Here is a 23,579-nt window from a genome sequence, read left to right on the forward strand (position 1 = left end):
GCCACCATCATCCTGAGGCAGGTAGGCCCCCACCGCCTCTGCCGACCCCCGGCCTGGCCCAGGGGCTTCATGAAGGCAAAGCTGCAGCAGCCACTGACAGCTGAGAACCGGACTGTCCGGGCGGGGTGGGGTGAGTACACGTCCCTTCCTGCTGCAGCCCACTCACCCGGCAGCGCCCCCTGGTCCTGGGTGATCACAAGGACCCCACAGATGATGTTCTCAGGTCCCTGGGCCCAGAGGCTGCCGATGAAGGAATAAAGGGGCTCCCTCACACAGGATGGGGCCCTAGGGAGCACGTGACAAAATGTGCTCGAGGGACTCCAGGTGGTCCAGTGGTAAGGACCCTGTGCTTTCACTGCCGAGGGTGCGGGTTGGATCCCTGGTTGGAGAACTAAGATCCCACAAACCACAAGGCGCAGCCAAAAAAACCAAACAGAAAAACGTGCTCGACACACGTTCAGGTCTCAGTCACGTGCTCCAGGCCAGAGACCAGCAGCCCCTGGACAAGGGCCCCTTCCTTCCCGCCGTGCTCTCCCTGGATCCTTGGGGCGCCCTGCGAGGTGGGCTGCACATGGGAAGGTGGGACAACAGAGGGCCAGTCCCCCTGCTCCCCGGGGCCCCGGGAGATGCTGAGGGAGCTGCTGCATCAGAAGTCCAGCGGCCCGAGGCTTGTCAAGCGCCCCCTTTCCACGCCTGCAGCCCCCCTATCTGGCCGCCTCCTTGACGGAGGAAGCGAAGCGGCCCTGCTTCTCAGAAATCACCAGGTGCTCCAAGCCCCGGGACGGATGGGCCAGCTCTCCCCAGAGGGTCACCACGGCTGCCAGGGGCCACAAGGGGCCCTGCGCCACAGGAGCTGGCCGAGGCAAGACACGGGGACCAGTCCGGGAACTTCCCCGAGCCTTTCCTTCCTCACTCCCCATCACGGACAGCCATCGGAGGGGGTGACACTGGAAACAGTCGTTCATGGAAACCGAGCTCAGCGACAACCTCAAATCCAACCAAACCAGACCAAACCAAACGGGGCAGGGGGCGGGGGCAGTACGCCAGGCCCAGGGAGCAAAACCACACCACGCCTCTCTCTCAGCCGGGACAGAGGGGCTCAGCCACCGGCAGGACAGGGGATACACGGTCGAGGCCACCGTTTAACCAGCAACCGCCACGTGCAGGTGCCTGGCTGGGCGCCGCACACACATCCCCCATCTGAATCCAAGCAACAGGTGAGCACAGAGAAGCCCAGAGTGTGGGGCGTCACTCGGCCCACGTCACACAGCGAGGCCTGCCCCCAACACCCACGCCCTGTGCACATCGACGACAACAGACAGCCCTCAGCATCCCTCCTGGTACTTTTGGAAAGGCCTTGCTCACTGCCCCCGTCAGCCCTGCAGGGCCTGGAGCACCGTCAGAACCAAATTCATATTCGCTGCTCACGGTGACCCTATGGCTTAAAACCCTCTGTCCCTGGACGGCCCCTTGACAACTGCAAACCAGTCATGCTAGAAAACCAAGCCAATAAAAGCAACTTTTTTTTTCATTAAAAAAACCCTTTATAGTCATTTCATGTCCGTTGTAAATCACAGAAATTAGGCAGAAAAAAAACCCAGGGGGACAAATACGAACAACACAGCGTCTCCCCAACAGTTCTCTGTTCCCTGGGTGCCGGGAAGGAGCCAGGCAGGCCTCGGGGCAGCTGCGAGTGGCGGCGGGGCCCGGCCACGGGCCACCCGGCTCAGCTGTCCTCGTCGTCCAGGGACTCCGAGTCCACCCGCAGCCTCTCTCGCTCCTGCCGCTCCTTCCCGGTCCCGTCCAGGTCGGGGCCCTCCCGCACGCTGCTGGTGGAGGACAGCACGGGCGGGCAGGGGTGAGCAGGCCCCTCGCCGTCTGTCTCCTTCCTTCCACCTACAGAGACCAACAGCCCTCGCCCCCAACCTCCCCCTGCCTGCCTGCAGCCCCGGCTCCCGTGGCGGGTGTCAGGAGGGAGCCACCCTCCGAGAGCTCAGGCCCAGGCCAGCCGGCCCCGAGCCCCGAGCTCCCTCCGAGGGGCCTGGGGGTCAGTCAGCGTGCGGGAGACTGATGTCCCTCGGGCCTTACCCAACTGGGAGCAGCTCAGACACCGGGCTGCCTTCTCCGGAAGTCGCCCCTGCGGCCCCAGCGACACTTACTCGTTGTGTGATGGCTCTTCAGAGGAGCCGCCCCCTGGCCCCTCCTCTGAGTTCTGTCCTTCCTCCGGCTCCTTGTCCTCCATGCTCTCCCCCTTCTGGGACGTCGCCTCGCCGTTCACAGGGGCCGAGAGATCTGTGGGGAGAGAAGCTCGTGGGACGCTGTGGGGCAACCTGCCTGCAGAGAGCGAGCAGCGTGCGAGCACTCGCCTGTGCACCTGAATTCACCCGCACCCCCGAGCCACCGGACACGCGGGGTCCGCGGCTGCGTGGGGCTCTTCCTCCAGCCGGCCCCTAGCCCGTCCACACGGCCTGGAGATGGGAGGGGCTGGTAAACGAATGGCCGTGGGCAACACCGGGAAAAAGCCTGCCACGGCCGTGTCCAAACAGACGTAAGGAGAGACGCCCCCTCTGTGCTCTCCCCCGGGCAGCCTCGGCTTCGGCTAAGCCCTCTCGGTGCTGGTCTTAAGGGCTGCTCCAAACATCTCTCACCAGGACCGCATGACCCCAGCAGGAAGGAACGCTCTCCTGTCCCCGCAGCCACTGTCCCCACCACAGACGCCCTTGCTCCTCTCAGCCCACCTGTGGCCCTCCCCTCCCAGACCTCTGCGACCGCCCGTCCCAGAAACGCTCGCACACCTGGCCACACACACACAGCCTCCCCTGCTACCTGGCTCTGAGGGTCTGGATGGAGCCTATGAGCAGCACAGGGGTGTGTGGCCCAGACACCAGCTGCCTTGGGGACACAGCCAGCCTGCGCAGCAAGTGCCGACAGATGGCGCCACCTGGGCAGTCTGCTCGGCGCCCCTCCCGCCAGCTCCTCACCAGTGCTCGCCTCGTCCTCCGCCCTCTCCGCAGGGGCCTCCTCTCCGGCCAGTATCTCCTCGGCCTTCTCCGGCCCAGTTCTGGTCGCCTTCTGGATGGCCTCGATCTTTGGTCCCAGGACCCGAGACTTGAGCCGGGCGTAGACCTCCGCAGCTTTCTCCATCACCTCCTTGTTGGCCTTATAGCGGCGGATCTGGCCCACCAAGAGGCCTGGCTCAGGGGGCGCAGCCTCCTCACCCCCCGCCCGAGACCTTCCCCCATCACCGCACCCCGCAGCGCCTCCCGTGCGCACGGCTTCCTCCTCGCTGACCACAGGCAGCCGTGGCCGGAAGCCCAGCGCCCCAAGCAGACCCGTAGCCCCACCACCAGCCCCTTCAACCCCTGGGCTCCCGCCGCACCTTCTTCAACGTGGCCACCACGTCCGTGTTCTTCTGGAGGATCTGTGAGGTCACCTGCAGGGTCCCTAGTTCCTCTAACGCGTTCAGACACCTCTTCACATCCTGCAGGGCAGCGAGGGCAGCGAGGAGGGTCAGCGCCTAGCTGCGGGGGTTCTAGGGGGCCCAAGAGGGCAGAGAAGGACACCCTGGGCTGAGCAACAGGGAGCCCCGGTGACAGTGGTGAAGCACCCAGAACTCGAGGGGTCTTGGGGCCTCGTGTGGCACCACCTGGTGGGAACGCAGAGTACTGCACCCAGGAGGCCAAGCTGGGCCCTTATCTGGTGGGCGCCCACGTGAACAAGGACCCTGCCCTGGCGTGCGGCCTGGCTTTGCCTCAGCGTCCCCAGACGTCTAAGGGAGCTCGAGCGATGAGGGGGCAGGGGAACTGAGACATGAGCTCTGCACCCCGAGGAAGGTCTCACCGGATTGTCAACCTTCAGGGCGAACTTGATCTCGCTGTGCAGCTTCTGAAGCTTCTCCTCCACGGAAGGTTCTGTGGCCAAGAGAGAACGCAGCGCCCAGGCCTGAGCGGGGTCCCTGGTGATGGGAGCCGGCTCCTCCAGGGCCGTCCCTCCTCCCATTCGGCGACCTCAGGCTGCAACCAGGGCTGGGCAGCTGGCCCCTCACCTTTCTTCTTCTCAACCTTCCGGTCTGGTGGGAACCCTTCCGACCGCTTCCGGGTCCGTTCCATCTTCGCGGGCCTGTGGAGAGTCGCGCCCTTAGAAGGCCCCTGACCAATGTCCCCACTGAGGGCCGGGGGCCTGTGGGGGGACCCATGGCCGCTGCAGAAGGAAACCATCAGGAGGCCCGGGAGGCTGGGAGGAAGAGGCTCAAGGTCCGCCTGACCTGGTCTAGGGCAGCACCCGAGGGGACCCAAGACATAACCCTTCCTCTAGGAAGTAAATAATGTGAAAACCCAGAATTTTTTTTTTTTTTTTTTTAAACAGGCGGTTAAGGGTGAGTGGCTAGTTACGCAGACCCCAGCACATGAGTTACTCTGATATGACGCCGGGAAACGGCAGCTGGCGTGTCACCGAGCCTTCGATTCTACATCCTGCTCGGCAGCCTGGCTGCCGTATTCCCACGGGGCAGGTTCGTTCACTGATGGCTGGGATTCCACATAGAAAGTGGGCAGGGAGATGGGCTTTGTGCTCCCATCTCAGTGGGCCTTGGACTTTAAAAAGCCTGAGAACCACTGGTCTGGGGACAGTCTCGCCCCCTGAGCACTGGCGACACGGGGGCCGGGTCATCCTCTGTGGGGCTCCATCCTGGGCACTGTGGGAGAGGGGCAGCCTCCCTGGCTCCACCCACTGGATCCCAGGAACCGCCCCCACGTGACCACCACAGATGTCCCAGGACACTGCCCGGGGTCCCCTGGGAGCAGGGTCACCCTGGGGGGAGAGGCCTGCTCTGGGGAAGGACCACAGACCTTGGCAGTGACTCCTGCATAACCTGATGGGGCCCCAAGAACCAGACACTTCAACTGGATTCAGTCTCGAAGACTGAATTTAGAAGCTGGGGCCCTCCCTTGAGATGTGGGGACCCCCAGGGGGCTATGGGAGGAGTGGCAGTGCGGGAACGGACCTGGCCCGGGGCTTCTCCTCGGGGCGCCCTCTCTTCTCTTTCTGGCTGGGTCTCCGCGCGGGCTCTGTGCTTTGCAGGTGCAACTTCTTCGCTGATTTCTTCACCTGTAGCAACCAGAGAAAGGGAGGGGCTGGAGCGGCAGGCGGCGTGGGGCTGCCCCAGCCAGACCCCTGAGCTGTTCCCTTAGAGACACAGTGTGACATTCCCTGCTATCACCTTCGCCTGATGGGAGCTGATAGACTGGGCAGGATGGATCCCGTGTCCAGTCCATCCCCGGGCAGCAGCTTCTCAGGGTCTGAAAGGATCACCCAACAGTGGGGCAGCCCCACTGCATTCCTCTTGCCGAGCAACACACCTCCTGTGCCAGGGAACTTGGTCCCCCTTTTGTGACAAAATGGAGAGCAGTGGAGAGAGAACAGGGCATTGTTCGGCTCCCCCACCCCTATCGAGTGGGATCCTGGGCTCGGACCAGAAGGCGATGGGCCCGGGGAGCTCGGATTCCTGGACTCAGGCTGGCCTGTGAGAGCCAGGAGGACAGGGAGCTGACGCCCTGTGGTCACACACGGTGCCAAGGGTCACCACCAACATGCACCAGAGGCCAAACTGCTCCCATGCTTACCCCACAAGCCGTTCCCCGGCAGCAGCCAGAGGGCACCTGTGAGCACCCACCCCTCCTCTGCCCACAGCCCTCCAGGGTCCCACCTACCTCCCTTGGGGTAACAGCCCAAGTCCTCCACAAGGCCCTGTACGACCTCCCCCTTCCCCTCCCTGCCCTCCCCTCCTCCCTCTCGCTCACTCTGCTCCAGACACACGGGCCTCCTGGCTGTTCCTCCAACACACCAGGCACGGTCCTGCCCCAGGGCCGTGCGCTCGGCCAGGAATGCCTCTCCCCAAGATACCTTTTCACTTCATTCAGATCCTTACTTAAGGTCGGCTGCCCGCCTGATCTCGCCCCCGCAGCTCACACCCCGCCCTGGCTTCCATCTCCTTGGCACCACACACCATCCTCAGGTGGTCCGCTGCCTGTCCCCCTCCCTCTAGTGTCAGCTCCTTAACAGCGGGCTCTCTGTGTCTCCCTGACCGCTTGGCGCCCCGCACACAACGGCTGCTGCACGGACACCGCGGACGCACCTCTCTGTCCAGCTCGGCCTCGGGCTCCGAGTCGGAGGAGGACTGGGGGCCCCGGCTCCGGCCCTTCCGGCCGCGCTTCTTGACGGGCTCGTCATCGTCCTTGAGCTCGTCGCCGCTGCTGCCGGCGCTGCCCGCACGCGCCGCCTCCCCGCGCTCCCGCCCGCGCCGCCGCTCCTTCTCCTCCTTCTCGCGCTCACGCAGCCGCCGCAGCTCCTCCTCCTGCTCCCTGCGCCGCCGCGCCTCCAGCTCGCGCCGCCGCTCCTCGTCCCGGCGCTTCCACTCGCTGATGCGGTCCACCTCGTCGCTGTCGCTGAGGGTGCGGGCCGGTTAGGGCTCCCGTCCCGGCCTGCCCGCGCCCCCGCCCCGAGGGCCCCGCACCCACCTGTCGGTGCTCGAGGTGGTCGGTGGCCGCTCAGCCTTCGGTTTCCGCCCACGGGGCTTGGGGGGAGGCTTCTCGGCTATGGAAGAGCGGGGGCGGGGTGGCCTCTCCCGCGTCTCTCGGTGGGCATTCCCCCCCCCACCGCCAGGCCAGGCGCAGGCCCAGGGCAGCACCCCCCAGCCGGCCTACCTGGCTTCCTGCCCCGAGGAGGCTTCTTTACGGACGCGTCCGAGTCGGAGGAGGACGAGCAGGAGGAGGAGGACGCCGACCTCGCCACGGCCGCAGGCTCAGCCTTGGCCCCGTCCGATTCTGCTTTGGAGTCCGAGTCGGAGGCTGACGGCGCCTTCTGGGGGAGGCCCGGGGAGGTGAGAGCAGCCAGGGCGAGGGCAGCCCCAGGCGTGCCTGCAGCGCCCCACCCCGCCCAAACCCACAGCCCTTCGTCTGGCCCAGAACCCTGGACACACACACACACCCCACACTCACACGCTCATGCACACATACTTGTGTACACACAATACACACAACACACTTGTACACGCTCATACATGCCTGCCTGCGCACCACACACACACACACACACGCACATACATCACACTTGCACACGGGTGCGCGCACACGGGTGCGCGCACACGTGCATTCTCTCTCTCATGGGGCCCCTCAGAGTGCTTTGCCCCCCTCCGATGCCAGCATCCCGTTTTCCAAACCGGCCTCTAAGGCCCTCTCGGGGGCAGCAGCGGCCTCCCGCTCCGGGGAGGTGCTCCGTGCACACGGCGCTTGGAAACCATGGGCCAAAGCCATGAGTGAAGGTGGAGGCAGATGTCAGCGGGCCCCGGGGTCTCCCTGGGGCCTACAGCCTCCCCTCCTCCAAAACGGACTGACCCCGACCTCAGACGGTGGCTGGTGACCGTGGGGAGATGCTTGAGGAGCTTCCACCGGCCGGTGTGTGGGAACAAAATAAAACACCCGTACCTTTTTCTTCCGTCCTGGAAGGGGACCCCGCCGTGGGGCCCGGACCACGGCTTTCTTCTCGGGGGTGAAGTCCTGGGCAGAGAGAAGGGAGCTGGACGTGCTGCCCACCGGCCGGCCACCCCTCGCCCCCCCCTGCCCCCCCACCCCGTGCATCCCTCCCCCTGGGTGCCTGCCCAGGGTCCGGCCAGCTGCTCACCTGGTCACTGGTCTTCTCTGACTCGGAGGAGCTTTCCGAGTTCTCCTCCTCGGATGGAGACATGCTGGCTTGATCCAGGTCACTGGAGGCCTTTCGAGCTCGTTTTGAGACCGACATCTGGAAGGGGAGCAGCCCGGACACATCAGCAACTGAGAAAGCCCATGTGCTCAGGAAACTTTGGGGGGAGGAGGGCAGGGACCCTTTTGAGAATCTGATAAAAACCAGGAATACTGATCCTAGAAGACATGATGCTCAGTGAAAGAAGCCAGACACAGAAGGACAAATACTTTGTGATCTCACTCACTCACAGGAGATCCCTTGAGAGTCAGATCCACAGAGACAGGAAGTAGATGGTGGGGGCCGGGGGGAGGGGGAGTCAGGGTTTCCTGGGGACAGAGTTTCAGTTTGGGAAGATGAGAAAGTTCTGGAGGTGGATGGTAGGGATGGTTGCCCAACGGTGTGAATGTAAAATGCTACTGAACTGTGCGCTTAAAAATGGTTAAGATGATGAATTTCATGTTGTGTGTATTTTACTACAATTAAAAAAAATAAAGAATACAAACCAGGGATCCTTTCCCCAGAAAAACACATACACATATGTTTTGTAACTGGATAGAGGTGGTGGTTGCACCACTTCTATTAAATGCCACTGAGTTGTACGTTTCAGAACGGTTAATTTTTTTATGTGAATTTCACCTCAATAAGAAAGATTTTTTAAACACACACACACATACAATTCCGAATTAGGTTTCAGGGGTTCACAGACTCCCAGATGCTCACTCAAAGAAGCCAATTTAAGAAACTGTATAAAGGAAGGACTGAGGAGGCAAAGAGGACTGAGCTTTGGACACAGATCTCGGCCCACTGACGCCTGGTCCTCCCTGTCAGGGTGTGGGTTTAGGTACGATGCACCTCTGCCTCTGTCCCGTTACAGCCCAGACTCGCGGGTTCTCGTCACAAGCACTTACTGAGAGCATCTCACCTCCTCCGGGGCCTGACCAAGGCCAGGGTACGATGGGCTGCACTGTGTTCCCCCAAAACGCATACAATGAACACCTGACCCCCAGGACCCCAGAATGTGACTATTTGGAGATGGGTCTTTGAAGAGATAATTAAAGTAAAATGAGGTATTAGGGTGGCCCTGACCCAATATGACTGGGGTCCTTATAAGAAGAGGAGATTAGGACACAGAAATGCACAGAGGGAGACCACGTGAAGAGATGGTGGACACACAGAAAAACAGCGACAAAAGAACGTTAACTAGAGAGAGCACAAAGCTGACCCGGCAGAAAGCCATAGCCACACCCCCCAAAATGGGGAAAGGAACACCAGTAGGTGTGTTCCCAGCTAGGGTGCTGGGTTACGAGGGAAGAGGTCGTCTAAATGCCTCCCTAGTGTGGGGGAAAGGTGTTGTAATAATGACAGATTCATTTAATGCAAAGTTGGCCAAAAACTCCCAAAAAACAAAACCTGAATACATACTAACCTACAAGTAGCGGTTAATACCTAAGGGGTAGGATGCGGGGGGCATTTATTTTCAACATATTTCTAACTCCTTCAGTAACTGTAAACAGAAACAACAGGGACTTTTAAACGATGCCAGGGACTTCCCTCGTGGTCCAGTGGCTAAGAATCTGCCTTCTAGCAACCTAAGTGTCCATTGACAGTTGAATGGATAAAGAAGATGTGGCATATATATACAATGGAATAAGCCATGAAAAGAAACAAAACTGAGTTATTTGTAGTGAGGTGCATGGCCCTAGAATCGGTCATACAGAGTGAAGTAAGTCAGAAAGAGAAAAACAAATACCGTACGCTAACATATATATGGAATCTAAAAAAAAAAGGTTCTGAAGAACCTAGGGGCAGGACAGGAATAAAGACACAGACGTAGAGAATGGACTTGAGAACACGGGGAGTGGGAAGGGTAAGCTGGGACGAAGTGAGGGAGTAGCATGGACTTATATACACTACCAAATGTAAAACAGCTAGTGGGAAGCAGCCGCATAGCACAGGGAGATCAGCTCGGTGCTTTGTGACCACCTAGAGGGGTGGGATAAGGAGAGTGGGAGGGAGACGCAAGAGGGAGGGGATATGGGGATATACGTGTGCATATAGCTGATTCACTTTGCTATACAGCAGAAACTAACAACATTGTAAAGCAATTATACTCCAATAAAGATGTTAAAGGAAAAAAGAAGAAGAAAAAAAAAAGAATCCTCCTTCCAATGCAGGGGACAGGGGTGCAACCCCTGGTCGGGGAAGTAAGATGCCACACGCTGCGGGGCAACTAAGCCTGCATGCTCTAGAGCCGGCACACGCCACAACTAGAGAGCCCACGTGCTGCAACTACTGAACCCACGTGCCACAACTACAGAGAAGTCTGCACGCCACAACGAAGAGCCCGCGTGCCACAACTAAGACCCGACACAGCCAAATAAATAAATAAATAAATAAATAAAATATTAAAAAATAATCATAACGTTTAAGGACAAGGAAATGCTCATCTATTAGGTGGAAAAACAGCAAGACACATTACGTGCGTGATTGCCAATTCCATACTTTACATACCCACCCCGCCCGTGAGGCACACACAAGATCACAGAGAAACACATCAGGATGTTTCTAGTCCTTGGCGCAGAAACCCCCTCAGATAGTTCAGGCATTTTTCACCGGCTTCTTTATGCTTTTCACATCTTCTAACTTATCTACGATGAGCATGGCTTATTGTTATAAATGGAACCAAAAGCAAATGTTATTTTTAAAAATCATAAAAACAATGCCTTACTCTATCAAAAGAATTTGCTGCTAGGTCCCGGTCCTTTCATTCTGCACCCAAATATTCGGAAGCAGTCAAAAGGCAGAGGAGAGGGGAAAAAAGGCAGGAAAGAGAATCTCTCCAAGAGAACTTAAAACTCACATCCACACAAAAACTTGTACACGAATGTTCACAGCAGCGTTATCTGTGATGGCCCCAAAGTGGAAACAACCTGAACGTCCATAAACAGATGACAGATAAACAAAGTGTGGTCGGGCCATACCCGGGAATATCGCTCAGCCATGAAAAGGAGAGAAGCCCTGACACTCGCTACCACGTGGATGGACCCTGAGGACACGATGCTCAGTGACAGAAGCCAGCACAGAAGGACACACAGTGTGTGATTCCACTGATGGGAAACGTCCAGAACAGACAAGTTCCACAGAGGCGGATTCCTGGGTACTAGGGAATGAGGGTGGGGATGTGGGGGGACTGCCAGTGAGGACGGGGTTTCTTTTTGGGGTGATGGAAAGTTCTAGAACTGACAGAGGGGATGCTGGCACAACTTTGTGAATGTACTAAAAACCGAAAGAAGGAAAGGCCGGAGAAGGAGAAGAGCAGACGGCCAGACGGAACCTGTGGAGGGAGCAGGGAGGGCCACAGCCCCCCACAGGCCGGCTGTGCCCGCCCCACCCCCGCGCCCCTACCTTCAAGGCCACCGCCTTCCGCTTGAGGCCGCTGTTGTCACTGCTCTTGTCCGAGTCCGAGTCACTCTCCATCCTGTCGCTGGCGGCTGCAGCGGTCACGGCTGTGACCGCCATGACCCCCCGGTCCTCGTCATCCTCACTGCCAACTGCTGGATCAGCTTCAGGGGCCTCGCTGTCGGAGGAGCTCACCGGCTGGGGGTGGGGACAGAGACAGCAGGTCACCACCAGGCGTGGCCCACAGGGCAGCAGCCACTGGCCGGGTCTCAAGTGTCAGGGTCTGGCCTGCTCGCTCTCCAAATGCGGGAACTGAGGCTCAGAGAGCTCCAAGGGGGACTTCCCTGGCGGTCCAGTGGTTAAGACACTGTGTTCCCAATGCAGGGGGCGTGGGTTCAATTCCTGGTGGGGGAACTAAGATCCCATACGCCGTGCGGCACGGCCAAACGATATTAAAAAACAAAACAAAACAGAAAGCTCTGAGGACTGATGCGGCAGGGCGAGATGGGCACGTGTGGGCTAGCCACTAGGATTCAAGCACTGCAGGATCTGAGGGCAGACCCTGGGCCAGTGACTTAAGCCCCTGTGCGCCTCATCTCCCATCTGAGCAATGGGGCCGACACCACTTTGGCCTCACAGGGCTGTGGCGAGGGTGAGACAGAAGTGGCATGTACTGAGGACAGTGCCCAGACTGGCAGGAGGTCCATCGAGGTTTGCTTTTTGTAAACATGATTATTATTGCAATTACTAATGAGGAGGAAAATGACCTAGGACAGGACCTCTGGGCGCGAACTTCCAGGCACTTGTTTCTGTTTTAGCCACAGTGCCTGCTCAGGCGCTAACAGCCACAAACATAGCAGACGCGTAGATCGCACTTCTGTGCTAGCCGCGTGCCGGGCTCGTCTGCACACTGAGTTGCCATCTGTGAGCAGCAGCCAGGTGCCAGGCACTGTGCTAGGGAGGTGGGAGCGCCCAGACGTGGCCCTGCCCCTGGGGAGCTTACAATCTAGTGGGAGACCGACCACGGCCACGTGAGCAGACCAGAGTGAGGGGGTGTGGAGGAAAAGGAACCCTCCTACACTGTGGTGGGGGTGGGAATGTAAAGTGGTTGCAGCCACCATGGAAAACAATATGGCGGTTCCTCAAAAAACTAAGAATAGAGCTACCACATGATCCAGCAATCCCACTCCTGGGCATATGTCCAGAGAAAACTATAATTCGAAAAGATCCACGCACCTCTATGTTCACAGCAGCACTAGTTACCATAACCAAGACACGGAAACAACCTAAATGTCCATCAACAAATGAATGGATAAAGAAGATGTGGTACGTATACACATTGGACTATTACTCAGCCGTAAAACAGAATGAAATAATGCCATCTGCAGCAACATGGATGGACCTAGAGATTATCATACTAAGCAAAGTAAGTCAGAAAAAGAAAGGCAAATACCATACAATATCACTTATATGTGGGATCTAAAATATGACACAGGGAATTCCCTGCTGGTCCAGTGGTTAAGACTCCATGCTTCCACTGCAGGGGGCATGGGTTCAATCCCTGGTTGGGGAACTAAGATCTGGCATGCCGTGTGGCACAGCCAAAAATTTTAAAAAAAAAAAAAGGGTAAAAAGTGCCACACGAAGTAGGTGAAGCCCCAAACCTGAAACACTGAGAGAGAACCATCAGACTTTCAGGTGGATTTCCCTCACGCCTCTCCTCCGGGGCGTCACTTTTCTCTGGGGCACCCCTGGTGAGTGGAGAAGGGAAAGGACGTCCCCGGTTCTTCACGGGGGAAACAGCAGCTTGGAGTGTGAATGACTAAATGGAGGGTCCAGGACCCTGCGGATCGTCTGCGGGAGGAACGGAGTCAGCCTCGTGGCAGTGAGAGCTAGCAGACACGAGGGATCATCTCTCTCCGTGTAACATGTGGGGAGCTGTCATTCTCACTCTGCAGACGAGGCAAAAGGCGGCGTGATGGAGCCAGATCACACGGCGACTAAGCGACAGAGCTGGGGTGCAAGCCAGCTCTGCTGGGCCCTGAAGCCTGGCCCACTGGACAAGCTACTTCTTGTTACAAACCCCAGCTTGCTTCTGCTAAGCGCTCAACCAACTGTGGCCGGATGTGCGCCTCGACAGCCGGGGAGGCGACTGGGACGAGTGGGCATGTTCCATAAGTGGGGAAACAAGGTCTCCGGGAAGGTAAGTGACTTGCCCCGCACTGTGCTTTGGGGATAAAGGCAGGAACTCTGCATCTCCTGGGCTCGGCCCATGAGACCTAACTACCTGCCAGCAAAAGTTTTGGGAAATCCGATCCCCATGGAGACGTCTGGAGGACGGGAACACTGGTGGCTCGGAGAGGAACCAGGAAATAAAGGCCAAGAGCCAGCTGACCTGCAACCATCCCGAGACCCACTGGTTGAGTGAGATGAGTGATGAGTGTTGGTCTCTTTCACTGTCTCTCTCTCTTTTTTTTTTTTTGGCCTCACGGTGCAGCATGCGGGATCTTAGTTCCCCGACCAGGGATTGAACCCGTGTCCCCTGCATTGGGAGTGCAGAGTCTTAACCCCTGGAGCGCCAGGGAAGCCCCCTCTCACTGTCTTAATGGGTCGGGAGGGTGACAGAGGTGGAAAGGGAAGGTCAGGCCCAGTCTGGCCCCCTCGGTCCCCAACACCTTGCACCCCTGTGCCGGGTGCCTGATGTGCACTGGCTCACCGTGTTCCCCCAACAGCCCCGTGAGAGCTTGTCGTACCCTGAGCCTGTTTTAGATGAGGAAACTGAGGCTCCGAAAGGTGACGTCAATCAAACCCCAAAGAACACGGTGAACAGGAGGAAGAGCCAGGCCTCGAACCCAGGTCCACGCATCCACACAGCAGGGCTCTTACCCCAGGATCCATGTGTAGAGGTCCTTCTCCGTGCCCACCTGCCCCTCCAGGACCCCACCTGGCTTGTACCGACCAGAAAAGAACTTCAGCCTGGGAGACGGGAGGCCTGGATTTTAGTTCCAGCTCAGCTCGAACCAGCTACTGGGACAGGTCCCTTTACCTCCTCTATCAGGTCATGAGGATGTATCAACTGGGATCCTTCTAGGTCAATCCTTCTCAACAAGGGATGATTCTCTCCCCGAGGGGGCATTTAGCAATGTCTAGAGACATTCAAATTTTCAAGATGCGGGGGGGGTCTTGGCATCGAGTGGGTGGGGCCAGGGATGGTGCTCAACAGCCCACAGGGCCTAGGACGCCCCACGGAGAGGGAGAGAAGTTGAAAAACCCTGGTCCAGGTCTCTGAGGCCTCACGTTCTAGCTGGGTCCTTCCCGGCAATCAAGCGAACACTCCGGGCCTCAGCGTGCTCAGCTGTAAGATGGAAAAGATTCCACCTACCCAGCCCATCTTGGGATTACTGGATATAGCTGGAACCGCACTGAGATACCGTTTTTCCACCTCCTGGCTTGGCAGGCCCTGCCGTACGCTCCTGGTGGGAGCACAGTGAGCTAAGGCTGTCAAAAAGAATGAAGCTGTTCTCTGCACAGACGAGGGAGACCAACTGGGGGAATAAAGCCAAGTGGAGCATTACACGCTTCAAAAAAGCAAGCTATGTAGGGTTTTACGTGAACAAAGAATCTTGGAAGGACACACAAGGAACTGGTAGCTAGGGCTACCTTGAGAGGAAACTTAAACAGAACGGCCGCGAGGCAGGGCTGATCCCTCACCGTACGCCCTTTTGTACTTTTCAGTCTTGTACCAGGAGTCTGTACTCCCACTCGAAACGTAAAACTAAAGTAAAACCTTGTAGGATGAAAAGACAGACTGCCTGGGCACCCTCCAAGCGGTGCTTCCAAAAGCCTGCTATGGACTGGCTCCATCAGAAGCATCTAGATAACTCGGGGGATGAACCACCTCAAGGTGCCCAGGCCTCAGCCCTAAACTACCACACCTAAACCTCTTGGGGTGGGGCCCAGGGATCTGCATTTTTAAGCCAGTGTTCTTTTGGAGGCACAGATGGGTCAGAGAACCAAACAGCAGTAATATGCTCTCACACCTATACCTACTTCTCAACCTGGGGAGTCTGTATGGGGCGGGTTTAATGTCAAGGTTACACCATTTTTTTTTTTTTTTTTTTGCGGTACGCGGGCCTCTCACTGTCGTGGCCTCTCCCGTTGCAGAGCACAGGCTCCGGACGCGCAGGCTCAGCGGCCATGGCTCACGGGCCCAGCCGCTCCGCGGCATGTGGGATCTTCCCGGACCGGGGCACGAACCCGTGTCCCCTGCATCGGCAGGCGGACTCTCAACCACTGCGCCACCAGGGAAGCCCCAAGGTTACACCATTTTTGAGTTTCATTTCCTTGAGGGCAGGCATCTACGTGGTACTTCACAGGCTGAGAGTGAGTAACATTAAATGGTGTGATGATTCACCTGGAGGCAACAAGCTTAGGACGAGACTAACCAGCACTTGAGCTGGGGCCAGAATACGGTCTCATGAAACTCAGCTACCTTCAGCAACTTCCGATCCGTTTACCCAAGTGGGGAATGTGCAAAGCCTGGAGAGACGGTGGGGACCAAAGCAGGGGGAACGTCCATCTCCCAGACCCACCACGGGAGGTAAAAGACACGGGAGGTAAAAGACCACACACGTGAAACGTGGGCCTGGACCCCTGAGAAGAGGCTGCCAAACCCTCAGCACTGGAGAGAGCTCTCGAACGGACCCCAGGTTCTAGATCGTGAGCTCCCAGAAGGCAAGAGGCGTGTCTGCATCACCTAGGATTCCTGGTCCCTAGTGCAGCACATGGCATGCGTGCGGCCGGGGTCTACACAGGAGTGTTTGCCTGGTCGATGGGTAGATGGAAGGCACAGGAGAGGCACACCCAGACCATCTTGAGACCCCGAGTTCTCAAGCAGGACCAGATGCTACAAAACTACTCGGTCCTTCTCTCACACAAACCAGACCCTCTCCGACTCCCGCTTCCCTGCCCACAGACCACATGGCAAGTCCGTTTCTTCCCTAACAGCAGAGCTCCGAGCCCTGCAGTCAATTCGCCAGGTCTCCCGGCCCACCTGGAGCCCACCCCTGCTGAGGCCAGGCTACTCCACCTCCCCGCGACTCCCCTTGTCTGCACCTCACCCCAAAACACCCAGAGCAAGGCACCCCTCTGCCATCCTTCCTCAGCTTTCCACGGCTTTTTTACGAATTTAACTTCAACTTCTCTAAATTCCCTCTTTTCCCTGATTGTTTCCAGACACTGATTTGCCACTGAGAATGTCATCTCTGTGACTCTTAGCACTCTTTCCCACCTGAGCAAGAGCTCTCACGTTCTACTACCTACAGCCTTTTTCTGAGTTTGAAATCTGGCAGTAATGGGGGAAGGAAAGGGTGTTACTGAAAGGAAAAAAATTTTTCTCCTTAGAAAACAAAAGGTTTCTTAGGAGCTCTAACGATGCCGTTTCACATTCAGGCTAATCCTAGAGCAGTGGGTCTCACCAGGGGGGATCCTGCACCCCTCCACCCGACACTCGGCAATGTCTGCAGACGTATTTGGTTGTCACAACTGGGTAAAGAAGGAGCTCCTGGCATCGAGTGGGTGGGACCAGGGATGCTGCTCTAACCCCGACAGTGCCCAGGACTGCCCTCACGGAGAATGATGAGGCCCCAAACAACAGCGGCGCCCAGCGGGAGGAGCCCTGTCCCAGAGGCCTCTCCTTTCTCTGTGGGACAAGCTAAGACCACCTCTGGTCCCCAGCATGCTCGAGTGCCTGCTTGACCTGGGCTCCGCAGACCCCCGCCAGCCTCCCACCCCCGGCACCGACTCACCAGAGGAGCACTGTAGCTGGCATGGGGGTTGTTCTGGATCTCCCACAGGCCCTCATTGAAGCCTTTCCTCTTGTTGGGTTTCCCGTACTTATCTTTACATTTGTCGTAGGGAAACAGGTCCTTGGGTCCCAGGAAGGCTCTGGAGAAAAGAACCACGGGCCGAGCCCAGGTGAGCCAGGCCACCCCGGGAGGCAACAGCTGGGAAAAATCCACCCCCAGCGGGGGACACTTACGTTTCGTGGGTACCAAAGAAGAAGATGGGGTACTTGTTGGGCGGGGGCTTCACAGCACCGTCGGCGATGTCATCGATCTGCAGTGAGAGGCCAGTCAGGGGGTGGCTGGGGGGTGGGGGACAGCTTCACCCACTGACCCAGGAAGTGACCAGGAAAACAGCCAAGTTATTTGGGGGAAAGCACGCTGGGAGGAGGGGAGCCTTCAACAGAGGAAGACGCATCACCTTCCAATTAGGCATCTGCCTTCTTCTGTGCAACGTGCCCCCCCCCAATTGCATACCTGTCCGCTCCCCCCAGGGTGCTCTCTCTCCCCCCAAGGTAGTTATTTCACCTGGGCAAAGCCAAATACGGTCCTCTGAGCAGCCAGGGGCTGGGGCCAAGCCCAGCTTCCGTGAACTCCCAGGACCCTCCCACGGGACCCCCTCCCGCAAAGGGGCAATCGGTGATCAGTCTACCAGAGGCTGCAGCTGGCAGCTCCAAGGATGCAGAGGGTGGGGGGTGGGCTGCAGGAGACAGGCCCCGAGCATCCAGGAAGTCCCACCCTCTCCCTATAGGCCCATGGGCTCCAGCAGCTGTCAGTCATCTCCCCACAGGAGGCTAGCAGCCCCTTCCCTTCCAATCAGGTGCTTGGAAGCATTCTGGGCTTAAGAGAGCCAGCTGGAGGGGGGCGCGGAGGAGAGGGAGAAACTGGTACTCTGGGAGGAAGGGAAGTGCCCGTAAAGTTTTATCACTCTGGTGCTTCCAAGAAAGTAAGCCCGAGCAAATCAGGTTAGGGTGGGTTCTCTGGTCCCCATTAATTCCTTCCCGTCCTCTTCAAAGCCTGGGAGCTGCTGGAACCTTCCCTGCCCCCCTCACCCAGCTTCCTTCCTCAGTTCTCTGGGCTACTTTTCAAAGTCCTTGGGCCCTGGGCCCCAAACACCCATCCCAAGCATCCCGCTCCTGCACAGACGCATCCCCAAACTCCATCACCCTGAGGACCAGCCTGCCATGCCTTCCAGGCCCGCTTCTGCTCTGACCTCACCCAGGCCCGCTTCTGCTCTGACCTCACCCAGGCGCCGCCTCTGAGCCTGAGGCACAGACATCTCAGCGGCAGCACCTGTTAAGGACCACGCTCAGGGCTGCCTAGTTAGCAGTCCCTGAGCCCACTCCTGGCATCCTGTGGCGGCCTCTCTGCAACCAAACGCCCAGCTCTGTGTGATGCCCTCCTGCTTACTTCCACCCAGAGGGAGGGAGGGTCTGGCAGGGAACGAGGATGAAATCTCCAGGCACCCCACAATACTGCCCAGGCAACTCCTGAGCTCCTTGTGTTCCAGCCGAGCCTTCAGCTTCATGCTTCTACTGCCTCCCCCTCCAAATTCCTTCAGTCCTAACATGCATATTCCACCAACCTCAGTCCTGGGGCGACTTAGACCTGGGGATGGCAACAACCTCCTGGTCCCTCCTCCACACTGGCCTGCCCCACAGACAGTGCCTGAAACTCCACTCTGCAGTTCTGAGACTCACGCTCAAGACTCCCTTCAGAACTGGACCCCTCGAATCATCTGGGTCCTCTGGATCCCAGCTTCGTCCAGAGGGGATCCCTAAAGTCCCCTGGGCCCAGCCCCCTCCCTCAGGGGCTCTCTCTTTCCAGCTTGAGTCCCCGTGGCTGGCCTCTGATTCAAGCATGCCTCCACCCACCCCAAGCCCTCCCTCCACCCTGTGCCCCCACCAGCTTCCTCCACCAGAGTCTGGCGGGGGAGTCCTGGGGGACGGGCGGCACCAGTCCCCAGGGTCCCCCCAAACAAGTCTTATTCCAATCTCCGGTCTCTGATGCCCCATATTTTCAGATCCAGTCCCCTCAGCTCCAGCGACCTTGTGAACACAGCACCCAGCCCTATTTCCAGCCCTGGTCCTGCTGAGCACCTCTCAACCTTGACCCTCAACCATTCTCCCCTACTGGAGCCCTTATCCCTAGGCCCCCTTCATACGTGGCTGAGGACCCCCAGCCCCTCAGAACTTGGCTTCTTGTTGCCCCCCATAAAGAGGTCCTTCAGCCTGGAGAACCTCCTTCCCATTCGTTTGAACCCTCTTCTCAAATACCAGATTCCTCAGCTCCCCTCACACCCACCAAACTCCTTCCGATTTGAACCCTGGCTCCTCAGGCCCCAGGTCCCTCAACTCCATACCTCTCGGCTCTGGGACCCCCAGAGCGGATCCCCCAGGCTCGGGGCCCCCCGCATCTCCAGCGCGCAGGTTGCTCAGGCCCGGGACCTCTCCTGGCCCAGGTTCCCGCACAATCCCCGCGCGAGGGTTCCTCAGGCCGGGGACCGCCAGACCCCCAGGCACGCGAGTCCCCCAGGCCCGGGTCCCCCCAGACCCCCGGCGCGCGGGTTCCTCGGGCCCGGAGTCCCCCAGACCCCGGGAGCGCGGGTCCCTCAGGCCCGGGGCCCCTACTGCCCCACCCCACCCCCAACCCCCCGTCGCCTGGCCCATCTCCCTCGCGGCCTCACCCGGGCCGGCCAGTGCGGGTAGCCCTTCATCTTGGCGAACACCAAGTCCCCGGGCTTGAAGGCGTGCGGCATGCTAGCGGCGGGAGACCCAGGCCGCGGGAAGCGGCAGCGGCAGGGGCAGCAGCGGCGGCGGCAGCAGCGGCGGCAAGGGGAGGCGAAGCCGGGGGCGGGAACAGGGCGCCGAGGGGGCGGGGGCGACGGCCTAGGTAGCGGGTCGGAGCGTGTTTATTGGTCTGCCCCTCGCAGGAAGTCCCGCCTTCAGGCCGTCACGGGAGGGCGACGCCGTCGCTCAAGACCACGTGCGGGGATAGAGGAGCAGGGGGACCAATGAGAAGAGGGGTTGGAGCAGAGCAAGTTAACGGGATTGGATAACGGGTAGAGCCAAGGGGGCGTGACCCAGAAGCCTAATGGGAGGGGACGGAGGTTAAGGGAGGTGAAAGAGGAAAGGTAGGAGGAGAGAAACAGGCGCTCTGGGAGAGAAGAGGCAGGCAGCCAGGCTCCTTCGGGGCCGGGCTTAGGGTAGAGGGGCGGGCCATAGAACGCCACAGGAGGAGGGGCCTTAAGTAGGAAACATGCTATTGGATTACCACAGGAAAGAAGGCCCAATCACTGTAGGGGGCGCGTCATTGATAGCCTCCCGCTCCTGTGAGGAGGGGCATAATATAGAGCTGAAGGGCATTGGGTACCACGAGAGGAGCGGCTCAAGGTAGAGAACCGGCATTAGCTACCACAGGAGGAAAGGCTTAAGCGGCTGTCCACCATTGGATATCGCAAGAGACAAGGTTCAACTCAAAATAGGGACGCGCCGTTGCCTGCTCGAGGGGGCGGGGCTTAGGGGTAGGGACTGGTCATGTGGGGGTCTGAGGATAAACAGCCAAAAAATTCACAAAACACTTATTTCTTCACTCACGACAAGTTTATTGAGCACCATATGCCAGAGCCACAAAATACCCAATATACATACTAATTCAGTCGAGAAAAATGTATTGAGCACTGCCTGGCCAAGTTATGTAACCTCTGCCTCAGTCTGCCAACCTGTAAAACGGGACTTATAATGGTACAGATCTTATAGGGGAGTAAGGATTAAATGACATCACCGCCCCTAAGGCGCTGGAAACTGTGCCTGGCAGCAGGAAATACTGGAAGTACTTAGGTGCTGTTACTCCGGCTCCTGAAGTATCCAACGTCTAGCAGGGCAAAGAAATGTTAATTTCTTTGTAATTAAGACCCAGGGAAGGAACTCTGAGTAAAATAGGATGCTTAAGAAAGAGCTGAATTGGGCTTCCCTGGTGGCGCAGTGGTTAAGAATACGCCTGCCAATACAGGGGGCACGGGTTCGAGCCGTGGTCCGCGAAGATCCCACATGCAGCGGAGCAAATAAGCCTGGGCTCCACAACTACTGAGCCAGCATGCCACAACTACTGAAGCCCGTGTGCCTAGAGCCAATGCTCCGCAACAAGAGAAGGCACTGCAGTGAGAAGCCCATGCAGCGCAACGTAGAGTAGCAACAAAGACCCAACGCAGCCAGAAATAATAAATAAATAAAATAAATAAATTTATTTAAAAAAGAAGAAGAAAGAGCTGAATAAAACAACAAGGTCCTACTTTATAGCACGGGGAAGTATATTCAACATCCTGTGATGAACCATAACGGAAAAGAACATAAAAAATAACGTATGTATATGTATAACTGAATCACTTTATGTACAGCAGAAATTAACACAACATTGTCAATCAACTATACTTCAATTTTTTAAAAAAAGGAAAAAGAAAAAAAAAAAAGCTGAGTAATGCCAGAGACTTCGTCTATCTTGGGGGAACAGAAGTATTTTCTGGAGGAGATAGTAGTTTAACCAGAGAGTTCAAAGATGACTAGAAATAGGTCCAGGTAGGGAGGTGGGCCCTGGGAGGGCATTTAGGGCAGAGCGGATAGCAAAAAGGTCCGTTAAGGACCTATCATATGCCTTGTGAATATCAGTAACACGCTTGGGTTTTATTTTAACTTCTTGGGGAAAAAAACCCTGGAGGGATTGGATCACAGGGTACAGCGATAATACTTTAATCTCAAGAAACATCCTTATGCATGTGAAATACATCTCAAAAAGGCAGGGGTTTTTTTACAAAGTTAAACAAAGACTTACCATATGAACCAGTAATTCCAACTCTATGTATCTACCCAAGAGAAATGAAAACAAACATCCACACCAAAACTTATACAACTAATAGTCATAACAGCATTATTCACAAAAACCAAAAAGGGGAAATAACCCAAATGGCCATCTATGGATAAATGGATAAACCAAATGTGGTATATCCTGATGATGAATTTTACTGCTGACTCTTCAGCAAGTGAAAGAAACGAAGGATCGATACACACTACAACAGGGATTAACTTCCAAAACATTATACTCGGTGAAAAAAGCCAGACATAAGATCACATACTCTATGATTCCAACATCATATGACATTTGATAGAATGTCCCAAAAAGGTAAAATTTTCAAGACAGAAAGTAGATCAGTATTTGCTTTGAGCTGAAGGTAGGAATCTAGAGTGACTTCAAAGGAGTATGAGGTTTCTTTAGGTGATGGAAAATCACCCTATGTTCTAAAACTAGATTGTGGTGATGGTCCTAGAGCTCTGTAAATATATAGTAAAATTCATTGAATTGTACACTTAAAAAAGGTGAATTTTAGGGTATGTAAATGATATATCTATAAAGCTGTTTTTAAAAAGATTCCTGGGGCTTCCCTGATGGCTCAGTGGTTAAGAATCCGCCTGCCAATGAAGGGGACATGGGTTCGAGCCCTAGTCCGGGAAGATCGCACATGCCGCGGAGCAACTAAGCCCGTGCGCCACAATTACTGAGCCTGTGCTCTAGAGCCCGCGTGCCACAACTACTGAAGCCTACGCGCCTAGAGCCTGTTCTCCGCAACAAGAGAAGCCATCACAATGAGAAGCCCGCGCACCGCAACGACGAGTATCCCTCACTTGCGGCAACTAGAGGAAGCCCGCACGCAGAAACAAAGACCCAATGCATCCAAAAATAAAATAAATACAATAAATAAATTTATTTTAAAAAATAAATAAAATAAAAATAAAAAAGATTCCTTAGGCTGCTGTGTGAAGAAAGGCTGTAGGTAACATTGCCAGATAAAATTCAGGATTACCAGTTAAATCTGAATTGTAGATATGTAACAAATACTTTTTTAGGGTAAGTATGTTCCATGCAATATTTGTGACATACCTATACTAAAAAAGTATTTATTACACATTCTACAACATGGATGAACCCTGAGGCCATTATGCTCAGTGAAATAGACTAGTCACAAAAGGACAAATACTGTATGAGTCCACTTATAGGAGGTCCCCAGAGGAGTTAAATTCATAGAGACAGGAAGTAGAATGGTGGGACCAGGGGCTGGGGGAGGGGATGGAGAGTCAGTGTTTCATGGGGACAGAGTTTCAGTTTGGGAAGATGAGAAAGTTCTGGAGACGGATGGTGGGGATGGTTGCACAACAGTGTGAATGTACTTAATGCTACTGAGCTGTGCACTTAAAAATAGTTTAAATGGTTAATGTGTTATATATGTTTTATCACAATAAAAATAAATAATAATGCATATATCATGAAATAACAATATCTGATACATAGTTCTTTTCCAAATGGTTAAGTTTGTAATTTTTTTTTTTTTTTTTTTTTTTTTGGCTGAGCCACTGAGCATGCGGGATCTTAGTTTCCTGACCAGGGATTGAACCCGGGCCCCAGCAGTGAAAGCACCAAGTCCTAGCCACTGGACTACCATGGAATTCCCTGTAAATTTAAATTATATATATAAAACAATAAAGTATTTGTATCTGAAATACAGATCTAACTGGGCATTCCGTATTTTTATTTGCTAAATCTGGCACCCTC

At 56.2% G+C, this 23,579-nt stretch overlaps 1 protein-coding gene across 3 annotated transcripts; it reads right to left on the reverse strand.

Annotated features, from left to right (window-relative positions):
• Positions 1-64: 64 nt before the first annotated feature.
• Positions 65-19,824, reverse strand: HDGFL2 (HDGF like 2). 3 transcript variants are annotated; one of them, XM_082650223.1, is made up of 16 exons: positions 19,666-19,824; positions 17,177-17,253; positions 16,944-17,082; positions 11,143-11,334; positions 7,678-7,794; positions 7,482-7,553; positions 6,702-6,858; positions 6,516-6,591; positions 6,134-6,437; positions 5,003-5,106; positions 4,046-4,119; positions 3,841-3,911; positions 3,380-3,481; positions 2,982-3,174; positions 2,160-2,292; positions 65-1,829 (listed from the first exon to the last, which is right to left on the reverse strand). In XM_082650223.1, exons 1-16 carry the CDS (start codon positions 19,735-19,737, stop codon positions 1,727-1,729), a joined length of 1,986 nt encoding a protein of 661 aa, XP_082506349.1. In that variant the 5' UTR covers positions 19,738-19,824; the 3' UTR covers positions 65-1,726. The 3 variants fall into 3 exon arrangements, with proteins under 3 accessions (XP_082506349.1, XP_082506348.1, XP_082506347.1); XM_082650222.1 differs by having other exon boundaries at positions 65-1,826; positions 6,134-6,443; XM_082650221.1 differs by having other exon boundaries at positions 6,134-6,443.
• Between the last annotated feature and the right edge of the window lie 3,755 nt (positions 19,825-23,579).

Source organism: Grampus griseus (genome assembly GCF_964374135.1).
Source record: "Grampus griseus genome assembly, chromosome: 3".
NCBI classification, from domain to species: domain Eukaryota; kingdom Metazoa; phylum Chordata; class Mammalia; order Artiodactyla; family Delphinidae; genus Grampus; species Grampus griseus.

What these genes read in the sequence shown, in the direction of transcription:
- HDGFL2 (XM_082650221.1), bottom strand. Translation starts at nt 19,737, where the DNA reads ATGCCGCACGCCTTCAAGCCCGGGGACTTGGTGTTCGCCAAGATGAAG. An exon ending in TTCTTTGGTACCCACGAAAC is followed by an intron (nt 17,083 to 17,176) that starts GTAAGTGTCCCC and finishes TCTTTTCTCCAG; the next exon opens with AGCCTTCCTGGGACCCAAGG. An exon ending in TGGTGGCCACGTTGAAGAAG is followed by an intron (nt 3,175 to 3,379) that starts GTGCGGCGGGAG and finishes TTGGTGGGCCAG; the next exon opens with ATCCGCCGCTATAAGGCCAA.